This window comes from Arachis hypogaea, chromosome 2, assembly GCF_003086295.3.
Source record: "Arachis hypogaea cultivar Tifrunner chromosome 2, arahy.Tifrunner.gnm2.J5K5, whole genome shotgun sequence".
Taxonomy (NCBI): Eukaryota; Viridiplantae; Streptophyta; class Magnoliopsida; order Fabales; family Fabaceae; genus Arachis; species Arachis hypogaea.
The window spans coordinates 62,673,285-62,689,256 of record NC_092037.1 but is presented as its reverse complement, the minus strand read 5'-3'; the positions used below and the strand labels follow the sequence as shown (position 1 = coordinate 62,689,256).

The window sequence follows — 15,972 nt, the reverse complement described above, 5'->3', positions numbered from 1 at the left end:
TAAGGGATTCGTGATTGGGACTGTGGATTTTGGGATGGAATAGAGTGGGTTTGGAACTTTCATTAGAGGAGAGAACTCTGCCAATGGGAGACCGACAGTTTGAACCAAATGCTTGAGATCTTGCAAGCTGTGAGACTGATAGCAAACGCACAAGATAGAGTAGTGTGGAAATTTGATAAGGAAGGCGTTTATATTACTAACTCATTTGTGCAGGTTTTGCAGGTACAGACATTGACAGATGATATTCTCAGCTATAAGTTCACAAATGGAATCTGGAAAGGAATTGTTCCACCTAGGGTAGAGTTGTTTAATTGGTTTGTGCTTGTAGGCCGAGTTAATACAAAAAATCGCTTGAGCATATTAGGCACCATTGAACAAAGTGATAAAGTATGTGTTATGTGTAGTAAGGAAATTGAAATTGTACAACATTTGTTTGTTACGTGTGAGTATGCTTGGCAGGTGTGGTGCGCATGGATAAGTCATGTGGGTCGTGTTTGGAGCATCACAGGCTCCATAAAAGAACATTTTGAAAGCTGGAGGACGACGACTTTGAGAAAAGATGTGCGAGAAACATCTGGTTGTGTAGAAATGAGGTTATTTTTCAGAACAAGACAGTGGAAGTGGGAGATTGTGTTACTAGGACGTTTTCTTGCTCTAGAGAGTGGTGCAAAAGGTAACTCATGTTATTGATAGCTATGCCGGAGATACCATAAGAGTTTCAAAAGTTTATTTTATGTTTTCTTGTATGCTCCACTAAATGTGTTGAGCTCATTTTCCTTCAAAAAAAAGAAAAAAAAAAAGAATATGTTTTACATTATTGAAACACATGTGTGTACACACTGATGTGATGAAAATAGATTTTGTTGAATTTGGACTAACTTAATTAGACTTAATTGCCAAAAATACTTAGACGTGTAGTTAAACTTATTTTAAAAATAAGTCGTACAATAAAAACATAATATAAAAGACAAGCATAAATTATTATCTTATATATTTGGTAATAAACTAAATATAAGATATAACAAATTATGAAAAATCTAGTTTACTTAAATTTTCTTTCACACAATTTATAAGAAAAATAAAATAATAAAACTATAATTATAAAAAATTAATGAAAACAATTAAAAAAAACAGATAAGTTATATCCTACTAGTGTCTTTCCATGTCTCTTTCAACGAACAGTATATTAATTCAAAACATAATTTTGTATTCCTTTCTCTCGGTGATTCCTATTTGTAAACAAACACAACCTTACATAACACAAGACACAATAAATAAATATATAATATTAATAAAGAACATGAGTAAATCCACATTTTAAAAATATATCGTTAAACGTAGATATTATACAAAAAAAATCGCATTATACATAGCTATTGATGGAAATGGGAATGACATTTCAAAGCATTATACTACTGCCTCCAAACAAACTACTAAACCAGAGAAAAATGTGCCTGTAAAAATTTGTAAACAATGAATTGTACAAGGTGTCAAAATTTGCCAGATTTTCTAGGCATGAATCAACCAGAGATCTAGGAGTAACATAGTAACGATCTTATATTTCCAGTTTCTGTAACAAGTCATGGCAACCGGTTCCCATCTTCACAGGCAAACCAAGACAAATTCTAGAAGACGGAGTGTCCAAGGTGTCAACCAGGCCGTGAGAAGATGCTTCGACGATGAACTTGGAGGCCGTCTCAAAGCACATCTTGAGGAAAGGGGAAGTAGAGAATGCTATGCCCCCGGATCTGCTCATCGGACGATACTTACCAGCGAAAGTCATGAAATCAGCGATAAGCATCAAGTGCCGGATGTCTACGGATATTCCATAAGACTTGAAGACATTTTTAACTTCCCTGATGATGGTCTCTCTGGCTGCTTCCACACCATAAGTCTTTAACATAGCTTGGACATCGTTGGAATAAATGTACCTTACATCAAGATGATCTTCTAAGTCCCAAAATGTTTGAAAATTCACACCAGAAGTTTGAAGTGCTGCTATTTTTTCCAATTCGGCAGCAGGGATATCTTCCCTTGTACGGTGATTGTCGCCGTAGTAGATTACTCCACTTTCTTTGCAAGTAACAGCCTTACATTGGCCAACCTTTCCATACTTCTGGATGCAAACCTTATTGGCAGTTTTCTGAGCAATCTGCATAAAATTAATTCAAAAATAAGTGAGCCTTTTTATGTTTGAAAGCAATGAGAAGGTAGAGAGATAACATACACTCATTTGTTAACCATCACTTGTCAACCAAACGAAGGTTACCATCTTCCCTCAACATCATTCATGCATTAATGTCTCTACAATATTTGCATGTCTAAGCTCAAATAACAACTTGACAAAATCTACAGCATATGCATCTTTTCTATAAAATTACCATGATAGCACCTTGCTAATATTTCGTAGTTGCAAAGGAATCAAACCTAGAATTGCAGAGCATACTGCATACAAGACTAGAATAACTATGTTGCTCTTTAGGCATAACCAAGGTAGAGAAATCAAGATTTACGTAAAATCCTAACAAGATTTATATCATAAAATCGTCCGACCTAGTAGAAATTTGTAAAATCAGTTAACTCATTAAAATCAAAGAAATTCGTATACCTGAGCCAATAAAATATGTGGTTCGTGAGTAAATTGGAAGTGGATCTCAAAATGCATCCCTTTTGCTTCCACAAAAATTGATCTGTCATATTTCTTTCTTATTGGTCCAGATTTTTTCTTCTCTTTTTCACCACTAGATTTGGGCTTAGATTTCCGATCAATTTTTTCAGGAGGTGAGACATCCCCATCAGGCTCTGCCAGGTCTTCAAGTCCTTGAGAATCACGGGCATCAAGTTTGATGTTCTTATCATCCTCGTTATCACTTCCACCATAATCACCATCAGATACTTCTGATAACTCATTATCACGTGTCTCATCTTCAGGATCATCTTCATAATCAACCTCATCAGTAACTTGCTGTTTTCTCTTCTGTGCTTCAAAACCAAGATCCTCATCCCCTTCTGTGTCATCAGCCCCACCATCGTCATCGTCATCGTCATCATCATTACTCCGGCCTTTCTTTGCAGTATCCGTTTCATTGCCGTCTACATCATCTGAGCTACTTGTGGTGGATTTCTGTGTCTTAAAATCTTTAATGCCACCAATTTTGGAAAGCAGTGCCACATGATTCTCAATGGCATCCTCCAACTCCCTCACAAAGAGAACTCTTAGTGTGTCCTCCCAATCTTCAAGTGTTATATCCGTGTATTTCGGATAGTGTTTAGGTTTATATAGCTTCATCACAAGTTTATATACTCTGCAAATCTGACCATTACAAACAACTACTGGTACAACAGACACTTCCATACTTTCAATAATGTCAGCTACAGTTATTCTCTTCAACTTATCGGAAAGAGAAATCGCATCTTCCCTGCAAGCAACAACTATGTCAAACATATGTATTGTAGTTTGTATAAGTATCTACACATAGAGAAAGCAAGGGGTGTTCAGAAACAAAACTACAAACAAATAGATTAGAGAACAGAAAGCAATGCCAGCATCTCACATCGATTTGCCAGCTCTCAAGGGGCATGTCATAAATGGAGTTAGTATATGTTCTGAGGCATTCATCACGATCTCTTGCAGACGCGGAATTCCAAGAGTCACATTCATTTCCCCTCGACCAGCAAGATGAAAAGTATTCAAGCTGCAGAATAAAAATGCAAAAGAATAAATAACAAGCACTGTTTACACCTTAAGTTTTGAAAAATAGTAGCTGGTAAAAGAACAGATATACAGTTCCAATCCCACTAGCTCCCTTATGAGGCATAAAATTTAAATGTTTAACTTGGGAAGTTTATTCTCTTAACATTTTACCGCAGTGGAAAACAGTAAACCAGCTTTTGATTACAAACTCCATACGCAAGTATAAAGCAGTTATTCTTATTAGTTCAGGCTATGATTTCAAAGATCCAGCAATTTATATGAAAAATAGTTCAAATTAAGCATATGCTGGGCAATATCGAAGTACTATCTGCCACGTTAATAAAAATTGTTCCTTCCAAATTGCCATAAATTATCTGGTCATTTTACTTTAAATACAAAAAAAAAAAATTAATAACAAGAAGGAGGCTCATCAAGAAGCAGACAAATATTCTCCCGGAAAAAATAGGGTCTTACGTCATTTGTGTTGCTGGTTCCCCGACAGATTGAGAGGCTAAAACACCAACTGCCTCTCCTGGTTGCGCAAGGCTTGACACATACTTGTGCTCCATCAACTTCAAGAAATCTGATCGTTTCAATGAACTACGATTTCTCTTCTTTGAAGAAAAATGACGAATGAAGTTTTCAGCTTTTCCTTTAAGAGCATCAGGCAACTTGCTAATATAAGGACTGGATCTGTCAAGCTCACGGCAACAGTTGCTGTAAACCAGTTCATTATTCTGAAATTGGCACAATAAACAAACATATAAACAACATACAAATTGCATGCATTATTTAGGATTTTCAAAAAAATAACAATAATAGCAGTAAAAAATCAAGTCCATACAATCAACAAGGCTTCAAATTTGGTAATAAAGCTGGTTTGATGGACATCTACGCCATCTTCTCCATAACGAAATTGAATAACTGAACCATCAGAATCACGAACAGTGTGATCATAACTAACTTTGAGACACTCAAGATTTTTCATTAGACATCTTTGCAGGTAACCACTCCGAGAAGTTTTAACTGCAGTATCAACCAACCTGAGCAGCAAACATTCATTTGTTAAGACAACCATACTGTAATCGAAGAAATAAACCTTACATGTGAAATACTATCAAATTATTTATCCAGAATATGAATTGAAAGATTTTCCATTAGGGAAAGTGTTGTGGAGTGAAGAGAATGGTTCAGACAGCTTTGAAAAGAACATAAACAAATGAGCAATGAGATGCATGTCAGCAGCTAATCAACGTGCACATTATAAAGTTGAAATGTAATCACATGCAAGAACATGCATTACCTAGTTCAAGTTACTTATATACCAATACATCTAAGCAAATGTCCCTGAGATTAAATTTAAACTCACTTAAAATCGTTTTCTTTTTTACATCTTTTTTTATAGTATATTCATAAAGCTGAAATGATAATGTGATTTGCAACGTGTATACGTTACCGCGTATTAAGTGACATTATAACTTTTACTTGACAATACAGACAAGCATATAAGCATATAAGTATATATTATATATCAGTCACTTCTTGACAATACACACAAGCAAACACCAATACACAACACTAACAACCATACACGTAACAAAAAAACATTCAAAACGAACTGCTATCATGTTCAGTCCATAAGCCTTTTTTACCCTTCACGCCCTGCCATGCAATGAAAGTAATATTCCTGTGGACGAAGGGCTGTGAGAAAACGATCAATAATGAACCCTCCTGCTCTAGGGGAACAATCCCAGGGAGGAAAGCTTGGCAAAGTCTTTCCAGAAACCATGCGTGGAACTCGTTTTCCTTCCAACTCTTGCTGGCCTAAATGAGAAGATATCTGCTGGAAATTGACCTGTTTCAAAACAATATGAATCAACTTAATATTTTTAAATGGTTAAATGCCATCAAATATATCAACAAGACTTGTATCAAATGGAAAATACTAAAGTATACAGTGAATAAAGTGATATTTAACACTGAAAATACAATCAGACTAACTAGTTCTACATCATCAACTGAAAAAAGCAAATGCCAGACTAGCAAAACTTGATTACTTTATAAAAGAATCCATCCAAAATAGTTGCAAAAGCAAATTCATTGTATCCATGCCATTCTGTATCCTAACCTGCTAAAATCTAACATAGCAGTGTAACACAGACAAATTAACATCACAACAGTATACTTACCATACTACCCTTGGCTCCAGATGTGGTCATAAGAGAAATCCAATTTTTCCCAGAAGGTTTCCATATACCTTCGGATAATAGCTCCTTTAAAACTCCTGAGCTTGTTTTGGAGTTAAGACTGCTTATCATCTTCCGATCCAAGTATGTTAAGGCTGCATCTCCATTACTGCGTATTTTTTTCTCAATATTCAACTGCAGTGTGGTTGGGTCTGAAATAACAAATATGCCACAAATCACAGATTTTACATAGGAAAACTAACTGCACTAAGTAAATGTCAAGTAACATAGGTATGCTGAACTATAAGTTGGATGCATGGACAATTATATATTTGACCAATATATATATATATATGATAGCGTAGAAGAAATACATTGGTCGATATGTCTCATTATATGATAGCGTAGAAGAAATGCATACCAAAATTTTATTTGGTTTGAAATATGCTTTAACCGGTGTATCTATGAAACAATACTAGTTATAGATTCTGTGTGCTCAGGAAACACATCCATATTAGATAGGAGTAATAAATTATCTTAGGATAGTAGAGTTACTACCAAAGTTTACTTGGTATTCTATTTTCACATCATAAGTCATTTAATAAATTAGATAGGAGTCATATATAAGTAGAACATGGATAGAAAGCTAGCAAATTAAGCAATTTACTACATCAGGAAATGGTATTTTATTTTATAATCATATGGTTTGCAGCAGAAACCAAATTTAAGAATATTACCTATATTATCACCTTCCATGACTCCGACAAATTCCCGATGAACAATGTCACCAATTTCCTCGCAGCTTTTGAGTTGATTCATTCTTTCACCATCCTTTCTTTCTGTTATCAGTAGATCATCAACTCCACATGTGAAGCCGTGCATCTGAAAAACAGAAAAATATAATAGAATATTGAGGATAGATAAATCAATAAAATAACCCAAGATTATATATTAACTCATTGGCAGCTAACCTGCAAGAAGTTTGTGAATAAACGACTAAACGCTGAAAGAAGGTTTCCTGCAATGTTTGAGCCATAAAGTTCTTGTACTGTATGTACTATACCATAGTCACCAAATTGAGCCTTATCAACCACGCCACACACCAAATCATTTCTATATATCAACAATTTATCCTCATCAGGCTCATCCTTCATCTTACTTGACTTCTCAGTGGTTCGTCCTTTAGTGTTTCCGTTTCGAGTCTTGAAAAAATTAGCTGGTATTTTCGCATTCTTCTCAACTGTAAATGGTGGGGAACCTCTAGTGACATAGTATAACAATGCACTAATGACCTGCAATATAGCAGAAACTAAATTCACTTACAAAAATTAAGGTCCTAACATAAAGAAGCAAATCTTGAATCATAACTCAGTAGAAAAGTAATGGTATGTAGCACACGATCCAGTTTTTCACATACTAAGAAATCAAAACTACCAAGAAAGAACAGAATTGACAAAACGAAAAGGATCCAGAAAATTTATCAAGAAAATAATTGTTAGATATTAGATAAACATCCAGCAATATCTCCATAGTATCTTTAGAATAGAATAAGTATCTTAGATCTCTAAGAATAATTTATCTATTTCTTTATAGTTCATGATTTCTCTATATTAAATTAATAGAGTATGATATTAGCACTTGTCATAAAATAGCTGATGTATCTTCTGAATCGCAGCATCTTACGTCGAATTCGGCCGCGCATTCACTCCTCTCCTGTTATTCTATCCTCGAAATTTCAATATAGTATCTGAGCAGCAGCATCTTCCAAGTCATGTCCCATCACTATTCTATTTCCAAGTTGACCAGAACTTCAGACTCTTAATAATATGACAACTTTCATCCTACTATTACCGTAAGTTGACCAGAATTTGATGCTCTATTTAAACAATATGCCAAATTTCATCCTAGTATTACTGTAGCCAATCATGTCTTACGGATCTTTTGTTCACAATCACGACTGTTATTTCTCTCTCTCTCTCTAGTGGGTCTAAGTACCACAACACTACAGCATGCCCTTAAATCACATCACCATCAATATTCTTCAACACAGCACCCGGAGCTACTCCTTAGAAACTACCCAAATTTTCTTTTTTTTTTTTCTTGTGACAAAACCTGCTACCACACTTGTAATCATTTTTGCATCCAGTAATTCCCTGATCATCTACAGACAAAAATCACATCTAGTTTCCTTCCTGCATTTTGTGACTTTTGATATTTGATTAAATCAGTCTATCAATACAACATGTTCTATGGAGTACTTATGGAGGAGAAAGGCTAAAGGAATTTTTAATGACATTCTTTCCAATGCCAAAGATAAGAGGCCCTTCATATAATAGAAAAAAAGCCAAAAAACGAACCAAATGATAGTATACCTGCTTTCCTGTCCAAAGGGGCTCTGGCTTCCATATGGCTGGAGGAAACAAAAACATTTCACTCTCGGAAGTTGATGTGAAAACTTTCTGCCCAGGTTTTGCATAGAAAGATCCCACCATAGGCATGGATACACCAGAACTGTAGAGAAGTTGATTGAATGCTTCACAGCTTAAAAATGTATCCTTTTTTGTTAGAAGGGCAGCACTTACAATATGATCCTGGAAATTTATTTAAAAGGCAGAGAGAAAAACTTCAGTATATAATAATAATAATAATAATAACAACAACAACAAAGGCTGTCTATGCAGTTAACATGTTAATTATTTATGCAAATAGAGGGGTGAGGATCAGATTGCTTCCAATCCGTTTAGCAATTCATGCAGTGTGCATGTAATTCTTCAATCCATAATGTTGGGATCTTCATTAAACTGCCACCTTTCTAAATTATTTATGCAAATACCTGAATCAAGGCTCTTATTGGATCACCACTGGTAGGCTTCACATATTGGTTGTTGGCATTTACAATATTGTAAGCTTCAGCACGGGAAATTTCATCTTGTGGAAAATGCACATTAATCTCGTCACCGTCAAAATCAGCATTGTAAGTACTGAAATATTAAGGAATCGAGGAGGGAAAAGTTATTGACTGCATCAAAGTAAATTCTAAGGATACTTATTCATTTGAGTTATCAGAGAGTCAAAATGTACCCAATAATAATAATTTATTTCACAAGCACACCAAGCTTAAACCTAAAATAAAATATTACCTACAGTTCGCATAGTGCATACGCACTGTTTTCTCCCCCTTCAGAACACGAACTATATGCGCCATTATACTAGGTTTATGAAGTGTAGGCTGCAACGGAATATATAGTTCAATTCAAACCAGAAGTTAAACACTGGCAATGTTTATATCACATCTCTGATCAATATTGTCTTCACAAACCAGCATATTTACCAAGTCATAGAATCAGAACAATTATGGTTAACTTAAAATTGAATATAGTTAAATATACCCAATTAGCAGTTCTAAATAGTATATGATAATATTCAATCACCATACATCAAGTGTAATTATTTGATTTTCTTTTCTTGTATGATTAAAAGAAAAGAATTTCCAATTAGGGGAATAAAATACATTAACATTATAAGGCTTGGTTTGGTAAAACTTTTTGAAGATGTGTTTGTGCTTTCGAAAAGCACAAGATCCTCGTTTTGTCTTTTAAAAGATATGGGTACTTTTGAAAGCACCCAAAGTGGAACTTTTTAAAGTTGACTTGTGCTTATCAAAATAAAAAATCTAATATAACTTCATATATTAGTAAATTTCCAAATTAACTCTTACATTTATATCTATTGTAGTATTTTTAAATTTTACCAAACACAATGGTTGTTATTTGTGCTTATTGAAAATCATTTTTAATTTATTTACCAAATATAAATGCTACAACTTTTAGAAAGTTATATTTTAAAAGCTAGCTTTGATAAGCTACCTTTAAAAAGTAAAAGTTTTACTAAACCACGCTTAAATGTGCTAATAAAACACCATATAATAAGATTATAAGATAATAAGTACCTGTCTATTGACAAGCACAACATCACCATCCTTCAAGTGGCGATACACAATTTTTCCTTCAAATTCTTGATCGCATATCTTTCCATTATGCATGATAACCCCTCTTGATGATGGTAATTTCCTCGATGTCAAAGCAAGCAACTTCCCTTTTGGTGGAAGCTTTACTATTGATGATTTATCGCCATAATGTGTGGCACCTGGATGGATTTCTGGACCATTAAGAATAGCATTCCTTAACTTCACTACATTCCAAGGAGTAACTCTCTGTAAGTTACCAGGGCAGAAAACAAAATGAGATACTCAGAGCTTAGAAGATGTGACTTTCCATAGCTAGTAGTTTCGTATTCCATGCAACTTATCAAGGGAAAAAAACATGACATACTCATCTTTGAAGATGTGATTTTCCATAGCCAGTGATATCATCAAGTTATCAAGGGCAGAAAACAAAATGACATACTCGTCTTAGAAGATGTGATTTTCCATAGTTAGTAATATCACATTCCATGCACAGTCCAAACATAAACTTAGACATCGGAAATCATCAATGCTATCAACTGCTTATCAACATTCAGTCATTTACAATATCCTACAGATTGTTTGATTTCCTTAATAAACCCTAAATATTTCACTTCACAATAGAGAAATTTCCCATCCTATGTTCCTAATTCTCTGATATAATAAGGAGGCCAAGATTTCACACTTCAATGTACAAATTATTTGCAGCAGAATACTTATTTTTCAATTTTGTATAGTTTTCTTCAAATTACATAGGCTGCATCAGATAAAAAGTGATTTGTCTATAAAATAACTGCATGTAAATAGCATAGGCAGAAAATTAACTAAATAAAGATGCAATGTCAATACCAGAATATATTAGCTTTTATTAGATCTGTAAGTAAATGTTTTGAAGGTATGAAATATGCAGAATGCTAAACTGAACAGACAAAATTCTTAACAGAAATGCAAATGAAGAACATAACTTACATGCATATTGGGTAATACAAAATTATAATTCTCACCTCAGGATATGTTAACCTTAGAGCAAAATATGGGGGAATCCCAATTTCATTCACTGCTAAATAAGGATCCGGTGATATGACAGAGCGGCATGCAAAATTAACCCTCTTTCCCATCATTTTCTGGCGGAAGAGGCCTTCCTTCTTCTCCAACAACTGAATAATTCCATTACTTGCATCTCTTTGGCCTAGACCAATCAAGAAGTAATAGAAAATCATGTGTAACCATCAATAGCAAGAGAAATAAAAATATTTACATATTGACATGTTTATGAAGTAATCCACATTCAGCATAGCCTGGTACAAACTACCAAGGATTGCACCCTTCATTTCAGTCACATAATGTAGTCATGTTGGGTATTACCATATATTGTGCACATATTGTTCTTTGTCCTCTTTTAAATATTCACGAGAAAAAGAAGAGAGTGCTCAACAGACATTTTATCACATAAAGAAATTTATAAAATATATTACCCAACTACACCCAGGTCTGCATGTTACAACTAAAAAAAGAAAACAAAACATAACCAGCATAAATTCTCACCAGAAGTGCTACTGTTAAAGAGCACATTTACAGATTGCTGAAGTTCCATCCACCTGGCTAAAACCATCAAGGGATCCTTCTTGTTTAGATGGGCATTCCCTAATCTTATGTTAGACTGCAGAATCTTACCCAACAAAACAGTATGAGCATGCTCCGATACCTATAAACACAATTGCCCAAGTCAATAAGGTGAATGTAGAATAAAAAAGATAGTCAAGTATTCACAAAATAATGAAAGGACTAAAAAGGAGTAGTTATACTTTGAATGTCAGCAATTTACAAGCCTCATCCCACTAAATGAGATTAGCTACATTGAAAGGGTAAGTGTGTTCTTGTGATAAACCAAGAAAGAAACTGGATTTGCATTTCATCCTTATATCCTCCCTTCACATGACCTTTACATCCTGCTGGCTTCCTTTCCTAAGAATGGCCCGCATGAGTCATGATAGAATTTTCTAACAAAAAACCCTTCATTTCCAATCTATATATATCTGCTAACAATTTCATAAGTACATTTTTCCTACATTTATATCCCACAGCAATTTCAAATTCAGAGTACTTCCCTAAACCTATACCTTGCATTGACAAACTTTGGAAATATTCCACACTCCACAGTAGAAGCAAGAACATGGAGTACAAACAAAGAAGATAGAGAAATAGTACAAATCGTTAACAGTCTTTATTTATTATTCACACTTACCAAATCACCTCCTTTAGTGGGAGGGCGGAATTTGATTGGTGGAACAAAAATATTCTCAAGAAAGAACATTGAGTGCCCTGCTTTCTTTCCATATCCCTGACCTTGAATATCATTAATATAGGAACAGAGTCGAGCCTCATTTTTCCACAAAAGTTCTAACGTCATTTTAACCTGTAACTTGAATAGAATTAATATATGATTCTAAATTTTCCAACAGCATGCAAAACTTTTCAGTGTCCAGCTGACACTTTACATTGAGGTTAATTCAATATTTGGAAGAAACTAACTTGCGATGGTAACAAAGGACCAGAAAGTCGATTTTGCTCAGCAAGCTTGTAAGACAACTTGTGCCTTTTTGCATCACTTTTCTTGGTCCCAGCAGAGTTGATATCCTCTTCATATGTTGCATCCCTGTCATTGGTTATAGTCTCACTTGCCAAGATTGTATCATCAGAATTTATGACATTTGCTCTAGCATCAGCAGCTGACAGACCATCCTAGGTACATTATCCAAAAACCCAAAAATGGTGAAGGGTTTTGCAAGAATTAGTAAAGCATGTGGATTGTTGAAACACCCACAAGAATTAGTAAAGAAATAAAGTGAACAGGAAACTGTAACCAAAACAGACAAGGTGAAAAAAGAAATTGAGTCAAAAGAATGATAAATGCCTTCTACCAAAAAAAAAGAGATAATACTCATGTTGAGTGAAATGTTGAGTGTAAGTTCAACTTCAAATATGTCTTTCTTATCACTAAAAGGTTAAAATTGCACGTACCCCCCCCCCCTTTTTTTTTTTCCAAAAAAACACCTCTCCTTTTCCCTCAACCCATGTAGGCATTTACAATGTAGATATACAAAAGAAGAATGTGTGTGTAAAATCAAGCTCCGTAAATTACCAGTACTAGCATAGACAAGATATAGCATTTAAATCTTTATGATACTTTAATATCAGAAAGCAAATTTAAGAGAAATTTAAGAATTTACCTTACGGAACCATCCAAAGGTTGGTTGGCTAATTTTAGGATTAATGGAACCACACCGTTGACATTTTTTAGAAGACTTCTTCAAAAACTTCTGTACAATAGAAATTGCCTCTTCGAACTGCAGCGAGGTCCAACTTTCTCCCCGCTGTTCAGAGCTACAAGACTGGCTTTTATCATCATCATCACTTTGATACATGGATTCATCTTTATTAATTGAATCCAATCTTTTTGCCCCAATGATATCCCCTTTCATAATAAGCTCCAACTGGGAACTACATTTTTCCACCTGGCAGCAACAGAAGACCATATGAATAGTGACCAACAAATGCATAAAAATATTATAAAATCATGAGCTTATGGAGAATATATTTACCAGTTCTTTATTAGCCCTAAAATGACAGCAAGTGAAACAAGTTCTTTGTAGAATATTTGTAAGAAGACTGATCATCAAGGGGTTGTAGACAGGGGAAACAAGCTCTATATGACCAAAATGACCTGGACAAAGGTGATACAATTGACCACATGTTTTACAACTGCATCAAGGAAAAAGAGAGATCTCAATCATCCACCTCAAGAAAACTTTGGGCAATACCAATAAAATATCAAATTAAGATCTATTGATAACAGGAAATAATTGCTGCTCCAATTTGTCTCAACTCCACAGTCCACAGAGCTATATCAAAAGAACCAACTTGGCTGATTCAAAAAAGTAAGATACAAAATTTCCACCCAAATGTAAAACTGTTAGGTATCATCAACAAGAATACAAGTTTTGAAGAAGTCCTATGAAGAAAACCAAAACTTTTCAAGAATAAAATAATTTCTTGTATGCAGACTGTAGCCGAAACAATTCAAAGGTTAAAGGATAAAAAATAAACAAAAATAAACAAAGGATGAAACATGAGAAACGAAAAATTTAAAAATAAAATAAAACAAAAACTAATTAACCAAGAATGAAGCCTTCTCCAAAAAATAGGATTTGACAAGCATGGATGTCCAACAAAGCACCACCACTAAAACCTAAACCCAGCAAAGCACTACTACTACTAAGCCCTCTCCAGAATAGGATTTGACAAGCATGGATGCCCAAAAAAGCACCACCACTAAACCCTAAACCAAGAAAAGCACCTAGCACCTAGTAGTAGTAGTAATAATCATAATAATAATAATCCATCTATACCAATATATAAAGGGTAATGGAGTACTTAGGTTGGTGTACTTGGATTGTTCTCTTTGATCTCTCACTCATGTTTTCAAGTCTTTCTCTTACTAAATGAAAAAAAAAAGGAATTTTCTTCATACGTAGGATTTAAACCATGAAATTAAAGACCTTGTCAAATTGGCTAACCTCAGGGTGATTACCATTTATTTAACACATTAACAACGACATAAATAAAAATAAAGAGCATATTAACGGTCACTTCACTTCCCCCTAGTAGTAGTAGTAGTAATAATAATAATCAGAATACGCTTTATTAAAAAAAAAAAAAAAACATACGGCAATTTCTCTTCGGATGGACCCAAAGCTGGATCATATAAACCACCAGGAGCGGGGGCACCGATAGTATCAAGCAAGTTAGCGTTTGTAATCTTGACGCGGCTGTTCTTCTTCACCTCTTCATCCGTGTAGAAACTGAACACAACCTCCTCAACAGAATTCGAAGCACCCTTAAAAATAACATAGGTTAAGATTTTTAAGTGACTGACAAAAGTAGATAGAGAGAAAGAAGAGGTTGTGGAGTACCTCGATCGAGAGAACCATGGCTTGGCTTTGGTCGTTGCGTTAAGTGAAGAGAGACCAAGAGTGGAAGAGTTACGAAGGAGGTGGGAGTGAAAGTGAAACGACGACGTTTAAGTGAGCGGAATTAGTAGCAGTGTTGGAAAGAAGGAAGGGAGGGAGGCGCTGCTGCGTTTGAGAGACTTGGGAAGCAGAACCTAAACAAAAAGAAGGCGGTAAAACGGAGAGCTTAAGTATGGTACTTAGGAGTTAGGACTTAGGCTTCGGGTTCCGAATGGAGCAACCGAATACCCGACCCAAACTTATTTCAATGTTTTATTCTACCGAGCACTTCAATCTATTGGTCCGAAAACTGGTTCATCTAATTATAATAGGAAAAAAATTACTCTCTAACTTACTATTACCAAGATTTAATTATTAAAAAAAATAAGTATCGAAATGAGTAAAAAAACAATTAATTTCTATAATATTTAAGGAAAAAACCAATTTTTTTAGTAAAAAAATTAGTTTCTATAATATTTAAGGAAAAAAACCAAATCTTTTTTTATAGAAAGATAAATATATTTTTATGTTATTTTTATTCTTTTATAAATATATTTTTTAATTATCTATTGCATTTAAATTTAATCAATATTTCTTCATTTATAAAAAAAAAGTATTACTTCAAATTTAAATATAATTAATTAATTAGTGACTAAATTGATATGTTTATTTATATATTAGTTTTAAATTAATCTATATTCAATTCATCAAAACACAAATATTAAGAAACACTTGTATTTCTCCTCAGAACCCCTTTAGAACCTCTAGAATTCAAGAGTCTGATTGGTTTGTGAAAACATTTTTTATTTTTATTTTTTAAAATAATTTTTATTTTTAACTTTTCACATCTTAAAAATATAATTAGTTTGTAAAAAAAATATTTTAAATATTAAAAATAATAAAAATATATTTGTTTAGTCTATTTTTTTTATTTATTGATATTTTATTAATTAATTATTAATTAAACAAATTATTTTCATAATAATTTTTTTATTTTATTAAAAAAGAGACAGTCATGGTGTTTAAAAAAATAATATAAAAAAATATTTTAAAATAAAAAGTATTTAAAATTAATAATTTTTAATAAAAAATAAATTATATTAATATTAAAAGATAAAG

General features: G+C 33.7%; 1 protein-coding gene across 1 annotated transcript; it reads right to left on the bottom strand.

Moving 5' to 3' along the window:
- Nucleotides 1-1,271: 1,271 nt before the first annotated feature.
- LOC112745674 (DNA-directed RNA polymerase I subunit 1) lies at nt 1,272-15,028 on the bottom strand. The gene is made up of 21 exons (XM_025794885.2): nt 14,818-15,028; nt 14,572-14,741; nt 13,447-13,606; nt 13,075-13,359; nt 12,377-12,586; nt 12,090-12,260; nt 11,390-11,549; nt 10,849-11,033; nt 9,830-10,093; nt 9,021-9,109; nt 8,714-8,861; nt 8,253-8,471; nt 6,852-7,172; nt 6,618-6,762; nt 5,884-6,092; nt 5,347-5,549; nt 4,539-4,737; nt 4,169-4,431; nt 3,555-3,695; nt 2,609-3,419; nt 1,272-2,152 (listed from the first exon to the last, which is right to left on the bottom strand). Exons 1-21 carry the CDS (start codon nt 14,833-14,835, stop codon nt 1,556-1,558), a joined length of 4,968 nt encoding a protein of 1,655 aa, XP_025650670.1. The 5' UTR covers nt 14,836-15,028; the 3' UTR covers nt 1,272-1,555.
- Nucleotides 15,029-15,972: the final 944 nt, after the last annotated feature.